Genomic DNA, 16,922 nt, shown 5'->3' on the forward strand with positions numbered 1-16,922 from the left:
AAAAAAAAAACAAAACCATTAAAATAAACCAAATTTAATTAATACCACATGTCAAGTATTAATTGGTGGAGATTTTATGTCTTGAAAAAAAAAAACGTTTCTGGTATCTTTATAGTAGTGGCTCCCTCAAACAATAATTATAGATGTGTGTGGTTAATTTTTATGAGAAAGTATAGGGAGCCAATGACCTAAGCGTACAATGTGTACAATGAAGGTTTGGAAAGTATTAGAGATATTATTATTAGTATTACATTGTCCTGTCAAGTTACACTTTTGGGATGAGTGGTTTCAAGACATGGTATAAAAATTCCAGATCCAAAAGGTCACAACCACATGATACCAATGAAAAATAATGCGTCAAATTTCACAATCCTCTAATGTAAACACCGTACATTACAATCACGTACAGCCATTACCACTCTTGCAAGAAAAGCAACGAAGTTAAACATGCAGAAAATTTGAAATGTAAGTAAAGAACCACTGCATCTTGCTGTTACATATTGTGGAACTGAAAAAAAAAAAAGTAAGTGAAATCCAAATCAAATGGTAATTTTATTTTTTAAATAACGGAATGGATCTGAAATCCAAATCATATTTCAACGATTTCCGGGATAAAAGTTCCTTCAGTTTTTTCCATTGAGTTGCAGAGTGAATTTCTTCAAGGACAGAAGAATTTCCTTCAATCGTTTCTTGGCATCTTCATCAATCAAATCACCATCATCGTTAAACTTTGCCGGAGGCTGGAATGCATTTAGGAAGAACTCAGGTTTATTTATGAAATGCAGATCGAGGAAAACCCCCACTTGGCGGAGATGATATTGTGATCTTCCTCCGCCAAAGCCTCCTCCGGCGCTTACAATGGCCGCAGGCTTACCAGCCCAAACATTTGGTGCTCTAGATGCCCAGTCAATTGCGTTCTTCAATGGAGCTATAATAACATGAAAGAGAAAATTAGTCAAAAGAATCACACATTTTTACATTTGATTATCTATTAAGTTCTGACAGGTGTTACAATCTTCATACAGTAAGAGCCGATACGTAATATGCAAAAAAACATCAATTGATGTTTCGAACTTTCTTGTAATTACTCTTCGGTTTCTTGATACAAAATTGCAAACAGCTAGTTTCAAAAATCAAAACTGAAGTGAGGACAGTGTTGAGAAGATTTCTAGAGAGTGAAGCAACACTGAGGCAGAGTAACAGAAGCAGAGAAGTGTAGTAAACCAGAACTAGAAAACTAAGGAAAGAACAGAATTGAGTGTGGAATTCAATAACCAGCACAAGAAAACTAAGGAAAGAAGAGGAGTGTGGAATTCATTCTCTGTATATTCGTATCAACCATGCTAGTTGTACACCAAAATCAACTACAAGTATAGAATACACATTAAAAATGAGTTAAACATGTCTGATTTGGTGGCTGATTTTTTTTGGGTACATAGCATTTTTGTATTCCTATTCATATGGTTGACACAATAGAATCCTGAAGCGCTGATTTTTATGAGTTTGTTACCCAGCTATGCATAACAGAAAGCTGTTATACTATAACAGATTGTGACTGAAAATGTAACAGCCACACAACTAACCCATGCTAAATCAGGAAACTGTCTCCTAACAACTAAACTATCCTTAATAGCTGTAAAAGAATCAAATTGAGATCAACATAGGTCTGAAAATTGCCCGACTAAGCATGAATTGTAGCAGTATGTGCTAATTACAATCCATGATAAAAGTGCACATACAATAAAAAAGGATTCCCCATTACTTCTTCCGCTACTATCACAAAAGAAACTTTCATGAGATGAAGTTGAAAAGAAGAGAAGATGAAGAAAAGCAAATACATATCAGGAAAGGATTAGAAATTAAAATTATGCTCCAAGTTTTCAGGACCAAGTAGATACAACCTTGTACAAAAGTGCACATGGACATAAAAATTCGGAACCATTCTTCTGATATTGTTGCATAAGTGAATGCTAATTAAGCAGCCTCCATAATAATAGAAAGAGAAAAGTTTAATTACTTTGTTAGTCCTTGAAATTTCACTGAATTTTTAATTAAATCTTTACATTTTAAAATTTTGTAATTAGGTACTTATATTAGATAAAAATTTGTAATTAGATTTTTACTAATTGTTAGTTTTTAAAAAAAGAGCATAACAATTCTGGAAAATATTTGCTTCAGAACATTTCATAATTTATCCTACATCAAACACAAAAGAGAATATCTCATAAAAACATTTGTATTTTTTAACAAAAAATGGTTAAAAATGACCTAATTAAAAATTTGATGGAACTCTAGGCATCAATACATGCAATGGACTTCAACGGAACATTTACACTAAGGGCTTAGAAATCAGAAATTTAAGAACATAATCAGATAATAGAAGAAAGCATTTAGATCAAGCATCTTTGATAAGCCACACTAATCATTACATCATCTTCACTAAAATATGTTTTCTTGGAGTCTAACATAACGTTCGTTCTTCAAATTTCCTAATTTTTGCTGCAAACGTTATATTATGTACTAAAAAGGAACACAGACAGAAGATGTTGTTCATAGAGGCTTCACCATCATTACTGATTTTCTTTTGCCCTTCTTCTTAAAGAGTTATTATTTATTAATGACAATTGAGCAATTATTGATCCACAAAAATTGTTTAGTAAAGTTAGTGCAGGTACCTGCAATTGAGTAATTATACTCGGGGGAAGCGAAAAGAATGCTGTCAGCTACAAGAATCTTCTGGCGAAACGCTTCAACTTCTGGAGGGTAAGTCCCTTCCTTCTCAAGATCAGTGTTCAACAATGGCAGTGGCGAAATGTCAATGTACTCAATTTGGAGGCCTTCAACCGCAGTTTTGCTTAGCTCAATAGCTACGATTATACAATCATCAACTCCGAATAAGAAATTTTGACTAGATTTGATTTGTGCTTTTATTTTTGATGTTTTGTATTTTTAAAATTTTGCCAAAATGTAAAACAAATCCGTCTTTTATTCCCTCAAATATTATAAAAGTTTGACAAATTTGACCGATTTAGCGGCAAATTTAGTCAAGTTTGTAAAATTTTGTAATATTCGAATGTCTTCCTTTAATATTACGTGGTAATTAAATCATATTTTAAAATAAAAAATAAAAAAAGGCAATAATAAAATAGTATTATCTAAAAAATAAATAAAAAGGTATACAGCAGAAAGCAGATGGTAACACTGACCTGAACGGACAAGACCTCTGTTGTAAGATCCCTTTCGCAGCGAACCAGAAAGCGCCGCAACCTTAATCATCTGCGAGGAAGTTCCACTGAGTGCTGCCATGTCTTTCTTTGTCCCCGTTGTTTCAGTTAAATATTTTCGATGGTGTGGAATGAGGGAAGTGTGATATATATATAAGATTTTGGGGTTAAAAGAGCGTGTCGAATATTTTAGAGGGAGTGGACTTTGGGAATACGGAATGAATTCAAGTTTGGGGGTTCTAATTCAAATTCGTATGAGTTCAAATCCAAGGTGGAATGTAAATATTGGTAAAATTAAATTCGCATTACGAAAATGTTACTTATCCTTTAAATTTCAGTTTATGATCTGTTTTTGAATTTAATAATATTATTTTAATTTTTTATATTCATTTTTACAGTATTAATTATTCAAAAAATTAAAAAAAATTATTTATTTTTTAGTTTCTCTTTTTTTTAAAAATTAAATAAAAGGATAATTTTTAAAGAATACTTAATGGCGCTGGATTTTTAAAAAATATTATTTTAATTTTAATATGATATGATTTTATAATACATCATAACCATGGGAATATAATCATACTAACATGTACTTCTTTATTAATATTACAATTATGCCGGCTGCTTTCTGAGGTGGCTGGATTCATCGTCATTCAACATTTATGGCCGTCTTTTAGCCGAGAGAGTGATGCCATGAATACGTAGTGGTGACAACCCTGCTTTCTTAATAGACTATTGCTATGGAAAATACTACTCTATCTCTTTTAGAAAATAGCGGTTACGTTTGATGTTTATTAGAAAAGTAATATATTTGAATTACTTTTTAATAAATTAAAATATAATTATTTTGAAAAAGAAGATATACTATAATGGATCAATGAGGGAGTTTTTTTTTTTTTCAAAATGTCTAATTAATAATTAGACTCTAATAATTATTGAGCTTGTCGGTGATTTAAAAGGAAAAAAAAAGGCAAAGTAGTTGGTGCTTCTCACATCTCAATGATTTGGCTATCCTCCCCAATTTTCAAGGTTTAGTAGCTTGCATAATTGTTTTTTCATTATGCATTTTATACATTTAAGAGTGAGGAGTTGATAGAATTGGAATTGATTTGATTTGGAAATCAAATTATTTGTTTAGAATAGACAATAAAAGAGGGATTGAATTAATTTCTAAATTCATAGATATCACATTATAACTAAATTCAAATTTTATATATATATATATATGGTGACGTCTTTGGTGGATGAAAGTGTTTGGTGACTAAGATGGCTAAATGATGTGTTTGGAGGAAAAGTTGACATGTGGAAGGAGATATGTAGTTGATAGTGAAAACAAGATCTACTGAAGTCTTTGAAAAGAGTAATCTTTTGTCTAACGTTAATAGTGACAAAGGAGAATATAGTAAATTTATTATGTCAGAGTAAGTGAAGCTTTTCTCAATTTAAAAAATTTATCTGATTTTGCATCGGATTTAAAATTTTAATATTAAATATTTTAATTTCATAACAAATTTAGATGCCAAATAAGATAAAAATAAAAATAATAAAAAATAACTACAAATAAATAATTACATCTAAATATTGTAAAATTTAAAATAATTCTAAATATTCCATGATCCTTCTTATAATTTAAGTTCTATATATATATTATTTGTCATTGAATTACCAATTATATTGTTAATCAACAAATTCATATAAAAAAAACAATATTTAATACAATTTTCAGTTTAAATTTTATAAAATATTTACTTAACAAATAAGATAAAAATAAAAATAAAAGTGTAATAAAAATTTTTAAAATAAAAATAAATATAATTTAATTAAAAATTACATTTACCTAGAATAACAAGTAAAAAAATGTTGAATATATTCTTAAACGCACATAAATATTAATTTTTCATTTGTTTACAAAATATATACTTCATTCATACATAGTTATAATTTAAATAAATTAAAAAATAAATAATACTTATAATTTATTATACAAATAATAAAAATATTAAAATATTTTATCATTCAAAATAATTCTAAAATAAATATCATTGTAAAATAAATTAAACTATTTTTTATTTTATATAATATTAATAATATAAATATTTTGTTTTATAATAACAATATTTGGATAAAATACTCTATATAAATTAAGACACCTATTTGTAGTCGATACATAAAGTTAGGATGAAATGATATTTATTTATATAAATTTTTAGTTTTTTAGTATTGGTTTATGTGTGACTCGATGCCTCCATCGATCCCACTTGAAATAATCAATGGAATAAATTGTGTTTTTTATTGAAGTTAAAAAAAAAACAAAATATATAGATAGATTTTTTTTATAACAAATATGATTTGATTTATTATTTGTTATAAATTGCATTAACTTAACAAAATATTATAAATAGTTAAATACAATTATTTATTATATCGTTTTATTTATTATTTTTTTTTAAATATCTCCTAATTTAATAAATTAAAAATTAATTTATTACGATACTGAATTTTATTTGAGAATTTATCACTTATCAGTGACTTGCTGCATCCATTTAATTATTTAATACCATTTTTTTTCTATTATTGGTCAGCCCTTTTTTAGTTTCAAACATTTTTATTTTTCAATCCCCTCCAATAGTCCACCTCAATAAAACTCCTTTTCTAGAAGCCAATTTTTATATTTACCATTACAATTAATGTTTGTCGTTTACCACACTCTTCTTTTAGTACACTGTTCTACGGGTTGCCATACATGCCATATGTTGCAAAGTTATTTGTCAGTCAATACATAGGTATTTTTAGTCATCCAAAACCATGCCACCAAAGAACTCACCTATATATATATTTGTCGTTCTGCTTATGTATGTCATCGGTTTTTGAAGATGATGCGATTTTTAATTATAGCTTTTTTTTATGGGTTCTTAGTTAACCTATATTTCTTCAAATACTATATATATATATTTTGTTTTTAGAGGTCGTAATACCTCACGACCGTTAATTTATGACCTAGGCGTAAAATTATGTGTGGTAGAGTATTACACTGAGAATTCTATAAGGAATGATGTTCTCACCCGTTTCGGGAATTATTATTTTTCAAATACAGGTCCCGACGCGTTTTAGTGAGCGGGAGGTTTACTTGGAAGGACAGTGAAAAGAACCTTTTATTCTGCTTTAATTTTAGACTCTCTCCTTCTTTTGGAAACACTTAGGTAGTGTTTGTTTTGAGATACTGAGACAGAGACTGATAGACTGAGATTCAGTATCGTGTTTGTTAGTTCAGAGACTGGTACTAAAATTTCTGTCTCTGTCTCTAAAATTTCAGTATTTCAGTATCTCCAAAAAGTAGGGACACAGGGGACTGAAATTTTTAGAGATGGAGACTGAAACTTTAATAACATTTTATACCTAAAATACTTTCATTTCGATTAATTAATTCCAATTTTACCCTTTATGCAAATTAAATTAGAGTTTCATTCTTGTTTCAATTCATGTCTCCCATTTTGCACCAAACAGAATACTGAGATTTATTTCAATCCTGTCTCTTAGTCTCTGTCTCTTAGTCTCAGTCTTTTCGTCTCTGTCTCTCCACCAAACGCTACCTTATATTCTGCACCTGTTTTGGAGACTTGCCTTTAGGGGCTTAGGATGTATTTTGGAGAGATAGGGTATGTCTATAGGGGTGGCAACACTACCCGAACTCGCGGGTACCCACCCCACCCCTACCCGCTCGGGGCCCGCACCAGGACGGGTTTTAGCGAGGCGGGTTTTTAGGCGGGGCGGGGCGGGGTCGGGTTTAGGTTAAACCCGCCCCTACCCGCCCCGGTATATATATATATATATATATATATATATATATATATATATATATATATATATATATATATATATATATATTTTAATATATAATATATGTAACATATATAAAATAATTAGTAAAATGATTAATAATATTATATCATATATAAATTTTTACTTTAATTTATGTTATGTATGTAAATGGTGGTTATATAATTTTTAAAGTTTAATTTTATTTGTTGGATTTAATAATTATAGGGGCGGGTAGAGGCGGGGCGGGTACCCGCAGGGGCGGGTTAGGGTTTAATATTTTACTACCCGCGGGTAGGGCGGGGCGGGTTTGATGCAGGTTTTTTGTAGGGTGGGGCGGGGTCGGGTAGAGCAAAAACCCGCTCCTATCCGCCCCGTTGCCACCCCTATATGTCTATCCAACTGTTTTACTGTTGTAAATCTAGCCGGCCTAATCTTGCAGGCCGAGACTAGTTGATATTTATATATACTTATATATGTCTCTTTACTCTTATTCTTCCTTTCGAGCTTTTAATTATCTACTTTTCTTTTAACGCGCTTAAATATATACATTATCGAGTGTGAGGGATCGACGAATTGTCTTTTTCTCGAGTTTTAAATCCTTTCACAGGCTTCTAGTACAATATATATATATATATATCTTAACCTTGTACCGTAGTGGTGCGCAATTTCTAACCCACAAACTAACCGACAAGTGCACCGGGTCGTACCAAGTAATACCTTACGTGAGTAAGGGTCGATCCCACGAGGATTGATGGATTAAGCAACAATAGTGTTTGATAGGATTAGTTAGACAAACAGAAAATAGTGTTTAGAAGTTCAAAAGCATAAAAAAATAAAGAAGAGTTTGAAGATAGGCAGGTGAATAGGTGAGGAATAAAATATGAAGAAACAATTAAGGTTTCAGAGTTATCTATTTTCCGGATTGACTTTTCTTATTATTTTATTTTAATCATGTAAGATCTAATTTATGGCAACTATATGTGACTAGACCCTAATTCCTTAGACCTTTCTAGTCTCCTCTAAAATTCATCAACAGCCAATTCCTTGGTCAATTAATTCCAATTAGAAGGTGATGATCACATTCCAGTTTATATGCCACAAGAATCCTAATTGTCCAAAAATAAAGGGATTATATGTCACGTATCCCGTTAAATACAAACAATTAGAAATTCAGGATAATATGTTTTCAAGCTATTGTTCAAGTAAAGAGCTTTTCCAAGTTTTACAAGAACTCAAATAGAACATGGGTCATACTTCTGTTCCACCCAAATTCATAAAATAAAGAACGAAAACAATTATTGAAATATAAATCAAAACATGAATTAAAATAGAAAAATAATATTATCAATCCATACAATAGACAGAACTCCTAACCTTAACAATGGAGGATTAGTTGCTCATGGTAGAATGTTATGGAATACGAAATGTAAATTAGGAATAGGATGGGATCTTCCCCCGGACCTCTCTCAAAAGAGAGGTTTCTTCTCCCTTTTATAACTGTTGGGAATAAGTAGTATGACCACAATCCAATCAATTACATGTCAAATAATTTGTTATTGTTATTATATTAAAATGTTAATATAATAAGGTCCTTGATTAAATTTAGAGATTTATCATTGTGATAGTGATCATAATATTGAGAGATAATGAAGATTAATAGATCTCATTTATTAAATTATATATATATAGTGCGTATAGAGATATGACCATTAAACTGACTCACTTTGAGAATTCCTAATGGTTATAATTACCGTATATTTGTCAATAGGATATTCTCAAGATGAACATAGTAATAGAGTTTCCTTTGACCTGCGACTGTCATAGTAATTAACAATGTATTTATTATACTTTGATTCCGGACACCTAATACCCTAGGGTGCTAGTTGAATGGATATTGGGTATGATTTAAATACTTGTAGAATTAATGATTAGTCAATAAGGAATCCATCAACTCTCGGTAAAGAGTTTGAGGTCTATGATTATAATGACTGAGATGAATAAAACCTTGGCCAAGGGGATTAAATGAATGAAGAAATGAGTTTCTTAGGTCATTGACGGTTCATTATAATAATGGTAACAAGTTAGAGTTTGACAATTAAACCATGCTCTAAAGGTTAACTAAGAGCTGGAAAGATAGAAGGAATTATACTTTGTTATTCTGAGGTTCTTAGTAAAAATATATTACTTCATACTATCGGGTCATTGTGGAGTGTTGCTAGACGCCAACCTTGATTAGTAAATTTAGTATGACTAATTTACTACCCGCTTAGTATTGAACCTATGGGGTCACACACTAACGAGTGTTCTAACCTTTGCTGTAGAATTATTTAATTATTATTTTGATTTGATCAAATAAATAATTATATTAATTCAAATAAAATATTATTATATTCTTTGCTAGCACCAAGAATATAATAATAGTATGATAATTGAGAATATTATATGAGATTTGAGAATAATTAGTTATTCTATTTCTAAACTTGAATTCTAAATTTGGATGAGATCCTAACTGATTCTGTTTCAAATTGAGTTATGATATGATTCATAAATTTGAAAGATTCAGATTTGGAATTTCAAGATATGATTTAAATTTGAATTGAGATTCAAATTTAAAATCAGAAACAAATCTCATACTATATATATGTATGCCAAGAGTAGAGAAAAACATGAGAAATAGAAGAGAATAACAAGAGTTTTATTCCTTTGCCTCTACACACATAAATATATATGAGCCTAATTCTTGGAGAAGAATTTTATGGCGTGCAAATAGTTGCAAGAGGTTTCTCAATTTAGATCAGATGTCCATTGGTCAAGGGATTGACAGCAAAGGTTGGTCTCGGTGTGGATACGCATAGCGCCTTCGTACCATCGAAGGAAAAACTGATTTTTTACTAAAGCGTCTAAAGGTATTTAGATCTGATCTATATATTATTTCTAGAATAAAATTTAAGCACAAAATAGATCTTTAGGATTACCTTATTTTCCTTCCGCTGCGTGTTATGAAGACATGGTAATCCTTCAATAACTAATCCTAATAATTTAAAATCTAATATCTAAAACTAAAAATTAAAATAATATCTTTTCCTAATTTAAGATTTGAATTTAAATTTGAATTAATTTAAATAATCAAGTCTTCAATGGATGGATGGGGACCACTTGTTTCGTCCATTCTGCAGCTTCTAATCTGTGTTTTCTGGGCTGAAAACTGGGTCAAAACAGACTAGAAATTGCCACCAGCGTTTTCTGCATTTTTCTGCACGTGGCGCATGTCACGCGTACGCGTCAGTCACGCGTACGCATCGATGGTCTTTTTCGCGAGTCATGCGGACGCGTCGGTCACGCAGATGCGTTGTTGAGCAAATCTTCAAATCACGCGTACGCGTCAGTCACGCGCACGTGTCGCCATGGATACTTCCAAATCACATGCACGCGTGCGCGTCGCTCCTCGCTGCCATCTCCTTTTATTCTTGTGCTGCAGAAACTCCATCAAATCGCTACCTAAAATAAACAGTATTGCACAAAACTCAAAATAGCATCCATAGTGGGTAAAATATAATTAATTCTTTATTAAACTCAATAAATTAGATGCAAATTCACTAGGAAAAGATAGGAAAGATGCTCACGCATCACAACACCAAACTTAAACTGTTGCTTGTCCTCAAGCAACCAAAACTAATATAAGCTTAGGATGTGAATTTGCATGAGAATGAGAGTTCAATTAAGCCCATGTCTTCTTCTTATAATGGGGTTTACAACTGCAATCCTGAACAGTTTTGGCATCTCACTTTATCCTTTGAAGTTCAGAATGATTGGCATCCATAGGAACTCAGAATTCAGATAGTGTTATTGATTCTCCTAATTCAGTATGTTGATTCTTGAACACAGCTACTTTATGAGTCTTGGCCGTGACCCTAAGCATTTTGTTTTCCAGTATTACCACCGGATACATAAATGCCACAGACACATAACTGGGTGAACCTTTTCAGATTGTGACTCAGCTTTGCTAGAGTCCACAGTTAGAGGTGCCCAGAGTTCTTAAGCACACTCTTTTTGCTTTGGATCACGACTTTAACCGCTCAGTCTCAAGCTTTTCACTTGACACCTTCATGCCACAAGCACATGGTTAGGGACAACTTGATTTAGCCGCTTAGGCCAGGATTTTATTCCTTTGGGCCCTCCTATCCATTAATGCTCAAAAGCCTTGGATCCTTTTTACCCTTTGCCTTTTAGTTTAAAGGGTTATTGGCTTTTTCTGCTTGCTCTTTTTTTTCGCCATTTTTTTTGAAAGCTTTGTGTTTTTCAATGCTTTTTCTTGCTTCAAGAATCAATTTTATGATTTTTCAGATTATCAATAACATTTCTGTTTTTCATCATTCTTTCAAGAGCCAACAATTTTAACATTCATAAACTTCACTATAAAAAATATGCACTGTTCAAGCATTCATTCAGAATCACAGAAAATACCACCACATTACTCTAAAAATTAAATTCAAATTCTCATGCACTATATCTGTTCTTCTTTCTTTTTGATTTTAAGCTTAGTGGGCAATACATGAGATATCTTTCAGAATTAAAGCACTTAACAGAAAAATTAAACTAGAACCTATGAATCTACTAATAAAGGATCATGCAATAAACAAAACAAAGTAGCAGGAAACTAGAACATAATATAATAAAAGCGGGAAGGAATAAAAAAATGAAAGGAACTCAACCACCTTAGTTATCCGAGCGGTCGTTTTATTCTTCAGGTTGTGCTCCTTTATGAAGATGATTCACCTCACTTAGTGCCATAAAATTAAACAGAAAACCCTTAAGCGAAGCGTCAACACCAAACTTAAAGGTTTGCTTGTCCTTAAGCAAAGAAGAACTGAAAACCAAAAACAAATAGTAAGATGAAAAAAAAAGATAAAAGAACAAGAGAGAATTAAGATTTGGGGGTGGATGATTTGAAATCAAGCGCTAAGGAAGTTTAATTGGGCGTTGCATGCGACGCGGACGCGTAAGGCATGCGTAAGAGTGGATCGCATGAATTTCAAGTGACGCGTACGCGTTAGGGACGCGTACGCATGGACGGTCAGGATGGAAAAACGACGCGAACGCATCAGGGACGCATCCGTGTGGTGGGGCGCACAGTTCCAGCCCCACACCAGCATAACTCTTTGGCCAAAACACCTTTTACACCGATTTTACTCATCCACGCGTGCGCGTGCTTGACGCGTACGCGTGGAGTGCCAAAATTGCAAATGACGCAGACGCGTCATAGACGCATACGCATGAGCATGTTTGTGCACAAGGCACCATTCCTGCACCACTCCCGCGCAACTCTCTGTTCAATTTTATTTTTTCACGAACACACATATGACGCGTATGCGTCATGTGTTCGTTTTTTTTTTTAAATTGTCCGGCTCCTGTTCTAAGATAGCTGTATGATCTGAAAACAGTAAAAACTTAGTAAAAATCAAATAAGTAAGAAAAATACTAATAATAAAAATAAAACAAAATAAAGCTAAGAATGAAAAGGAATGATCATACCACGGTGGGTTGTCTCCTACCTAGCACTTTTAGTTAAAGTCCTTAAGTTGGACATGTGGTGAGCTCCTTGTCATGATGGCTTGTGCTTGTACTGATCCAGGAATCTCCACCAATGTTTGTAAATCCAATGGCCACCGGGATTCCAAACTAGGCGCATAACTCCTTCGAGCAAGTTGAAGCAAGTGACAAGGCCCCAAGAGTGTTGATTATGAGATGAATTCCAGGGTCCCAAACCTTGCTTTTACACCCGTCTTCTTGTGGATCACCATTGTTTCCACCGGGTGGCAAGCAATCTGGATTCTCACAGAGACATCCAAAACAACCTTCTAGACCCATTCAATTGAGCTCTGCACCAATCCTTGCACTCCAATTTGGAGCATGCAACCATATTGAACCTTGCTTGACAACTCTTACCACTAACTATCTTCCTCTTACTCTTAATGCCACAAAGAGCTCTAAGTTGACCATCCGTCTCTAGTAGCCCATATTCAAGTGGGAATGTAAAGGTTAAGGATATGAATTTTACCCACTTGAATGTTGTATTGGATGGTAATAGCCTTGGGAGAGGTCTTGCAAGCTCCACTCCCTTGTGTTCTTCTTTGAATTCTACCACCTCTTTGCAAGCTTCCTCATTTTTAACCTCTTCTTCTTGGTAGCTCTCTTCTAATTCAATCTCTTCTTTATTGCTTACTAAGGGCATGGGAGGTTGTGCATCTTCCTCTTCTTCCATGTGTGAGGATGGAAAGTTCTCTAATTCACTGGAGTATAAACTCCTTTGATTGATTTCCTCACTTTCTTCCATAGGCTCTTGCATTGTATCTCTTGGAAAGGAATCTGCTTGTTCCTCTTCCTGGTTCTTGATCATTGACTGCACATGTTTCTCTACATTTTTGACACTCGTCTTTATATCATGTAGAAATTCTTTCATGAGAAGCTTAAAGCCTGATGGTATTTGAAATGAATAAGGAGATGGTGGCTCTTGATATGAATAAGAAGGAGATGACGGTTCTTGAACAGTGCAAAAAGAGGATGGTTCTTGGTATGAATAGAGAGGTGGTGGTTCTTGGTATGAATATGGAGGTGGTGGCTCTTGATAGTTGAAACATGGAGCATTGAAGTTTCTTTGGTTTTGACTTTGTCAACCAAAATTCGGGTAGTTCCTCCATCCACAATCATATGAATTACTACTTGGGTGTGAGTAGTAACCTATATGATCTCTCTCCATTATTTTTCCTTAGCACAAAACACCAAAGAGAATTAAATGCACCATGTGGTAAACAGAAAAGTAAAGAAAAAAGAACAGAATTCTAAAAATTAAAATAAGAAAATTTAAAATAAAACTAACTAGGAAACACCAAACTTAATTTCAGAAATTAAGAAAAATATTAGTGCTATTTATTTATTTAAAAATATTTTTTAATATTTATTAAAAAATAAAAGAAAAAAAATGAAAGAAAACGAACAGGGTAAAACGAAGAAAAAAAATGAAAATAAAAAGAGAAAAAAAATCGACGAGGTTTTTTTTTTTTAAATTTTAAATGGAAGTAAAAAAGATAATAAAGAAAATGGGGACAGGGGGCGCTAATGAAAAACAAGGAAATTTTAAATTTTTTTTCGAAAATTAATAAAATAATATTTAAATAAAATTAAAATTAAAACACCTAATCTAAACAATCAAATAACTAATAGTTGTTAATCACAGTCAATCCCCGGCAACGGCGCCAAAAACTTGGTGCGGAATTTATAACCACAAACTTATCGGCAAGTGCACCGGTTCGTACCAAGTAATACCTTACGTGAGTAAGGATCGATCCCACGAGGATTGATGGATTAAGCAACAATAGTATTTGATAGGATTAGTTAGACAAACAGAAAAAAGTGTTTTGGTATTCAAAAAGCATTAAACAGTAAATTAAGAATTTCAGAAAGCAAGCAGCAAATGAGTTGTGAAATATATATGGGAAAACAGTTAAGGCTACAGAGTTATCTATTTTCTGGATTGACTTTTCTTATTAACTAATTTTAATCATGTAAGATTTAATTCATGGCAAACTATTTGTGACTAGACCCTAATTCCTTAGACCTTCCTAGTCTCCTCTAAAATTCATCAACTGCCAATTCCTTGGTCAATTGATTCCAATTAGATGGTGATGATCACATTCCAGTTTATATGCCACAAGAATCCTAATTGTCCAAAAATAAAGGGATTATATGTCACGTATCCCGTTAAATACAAACAATTAGAAATTCAGGATAATATATTTTCAAGCTATTGTTCAAGTAAAGAGCTTTTCCAAGTTTTACAAGAACTCAAATAGAACATGGGTCATACTTCCGTTCCACCCAAATTCATAAAATAAAGAACGAAAACAATTATTGAAATATAAATCAAAACGTGAATTAAAATAGAAAAATAATATTATCAATCCATACAATAGACAGAACTCCTAACCTTAACAATGGAGGATTAGTTGCTCATGGTAGAATGTTATGGAATACGGAATGTAAATTAGGAATAGGATGGGATCCTCCCCCAGACCTCTCTCAAAAGAGAGGTTTCTTCTCCCTTTTATAACTAATCCTAATAATTTAAAATCTAATATCTAAAACTAAAAATTAAAATAATATCTTTTCCTAATTTAAGATTTGAATTTAAATTTGAATTAATTTAAATAATCAAGTCTTCAATGGATGGATGGGGACCACTTGTTTCATCCATTCTGCAGCTTCTAGGGCTGAAAACTGGGTCAAAATAGCCCAGAAATCGCCGCCAGCGTTTTCTGCATTTTTCTGCATGTGGCGCATGTCACGCGTACGCGTCAGTCACGCGTACGCGTCAATAGTCTCTTTCGCGAGTCACGCGGACGCGTCGGTCACGCGGACGCGTTGCTGAACAAATCTTCAAATCACGCGTACGCGTCATTCACGCGCACGCATCGCCATGGATACTTCCAAATCACATGCACGCGTCAGGCACGCATGCGCGTCGCTCCTCGCTGCCATCTCCTTTGATTCTTATGCTGTAGAAACTCCATCAAATCCAGCCGAATGCTACCTAAAATAAACAGTATTGCACAAAACTCAAAATAGCATCCATAGTGGGTAAAATATAATTAATTCTTTATTAAACTCAACAAATTATATGCAAATTCACTAGGAAAAGATAGGAAAGATGCTCACGCATCACGTAGCACCAAACCACAATTGAATTATGACTTAAGCATAAGACAATAAATGATAGGGTGTTATAGAGCCCAAGTTGGACAATCCTAAAACATCTGCTACCAATCTTGTTGATGATACTTTTTAGTTTGCCAAGGACCAAGCTGCCCCCGGATCTTAGTTTTTCTCTTCTTGTATTTCGATGTTGATGGCCTGGCCTATGGGTCTAAAAAATTTTATTTTTTAAATGGGCAGATCTATGGGCCTTTATAAATGATGTAATGTAATATTTTCGGATACTTCTTAGCCATTATAGGCTTTTAAATTCATTTTGCTTTCCTACTTTGTTTACTTATTATTTTTATGATTTATCATCGTATAAATAGCTGCTGCAAACCAGCTCGGACCTCGTCGTTTTATCGTGCTGAGCATAGAAGGTCGGTCGTGATTTTATGGTTTCTTGAGCATGAGTTGGTTCAAATAAAAAATAACATTTGAAAATTGCTTCTATTATTGATAAAGTGGATTACAAATGTGTTCGCTAGTTGCTACTAAGAATTTTCTAAGTTCTAACTCCTAGCTCTCACTATGATGCCTCATTAAAACCCCCTTCAGTAAAACCCATTTGGGAAAAAAAACCATGAAGTCGGAAAAAAGAGTACATCAAGGAGTAAGGTTCATCTCTACCTTTAATATTTATTCAAGTTGTAAGCATACCACGATCTTGGTAACTCGTTCCCTATGAGGTCGGATAATTTGTAGTATCCTTTTCCTAAGACGCCAACAATTTTGTAAGGTTCTTTTTAGTTGGCTGCTAACTTTCCTTTGCCCGACTTTGGTGTGACAATGTTGTTCCTGATTAAAATAGGTTGTTAGCACTGAAGCTCCTCCTTATGACCTTCTTGTTGTATTGTGTAGCCATTCTTTGTTTTAATTCTTCTTCTCATAGCTGAGCTTGTTTTCGTATCTCTGGTAGGATGTTGTGTTCTTCCTTCTAGGCTTGCATGTTCCCAACTTTATTATAGAACTGAATTATTGGGCTTTTTTTCATTTACTTCAATAGGAATCATGGCTTCCATTCCATAAACAAATCGGAATGGATATTCTTCTGTGGTTGATTAAGGGGTTGTCCTATATGCCTATAGTACTTGTGGAAGTTCATCTGCCCATGCCCCTTTTGCTTCTTTT

The 16,922-nt window shown here is 33.0% G+C and overlaps 1 protein-coding gene across 1 annotated transcript; it reads right to left on the bottom strand.

Annotated features, from left to right (window-relative positions):
• Positions 1-337: 337 nt before the first annotated feature.
• On the bottom strand, positions 338-3,531 carry LOC112750473 (NADPH:quinone oxidoreductase). Its single transcript, XM_025799203.2, has 3 exons — positions 3,207-3,531; positions 2,676-2,867; positions 338-928 (listed from the first exon to the last, which is right to left on the bottom strand). The coding sequence occupies exons 1-3, from the start codon at positions 3,304-3,306 to the stop codon at positions 624-626; spliced, it is 597 nt and encodes a 198-aa protein (XP_025654988.1). The 5' UTR covers positions 3,307-3,531; the 3' UTR covers positions 338-623.
• Positions 3,532-16,922: the final 13,391 nt, after the last annotated feature.

Source organism: Arachis hypogaea, chromosome 15 (genome assembly GCF_003086295.3).
Source record: "Arachis hypogaea cultivar Tifrunner chromosome 15, arahy.Tifrunner.gnm2.J5K5, whole genome shotgun sequence".
Lineage (NCBI taxonomy): Eukaryota > Viridiplantae > Streptophyta > Magnoliopsida > Fabales > Fabaceae > Arachis > Arachis hypogaea.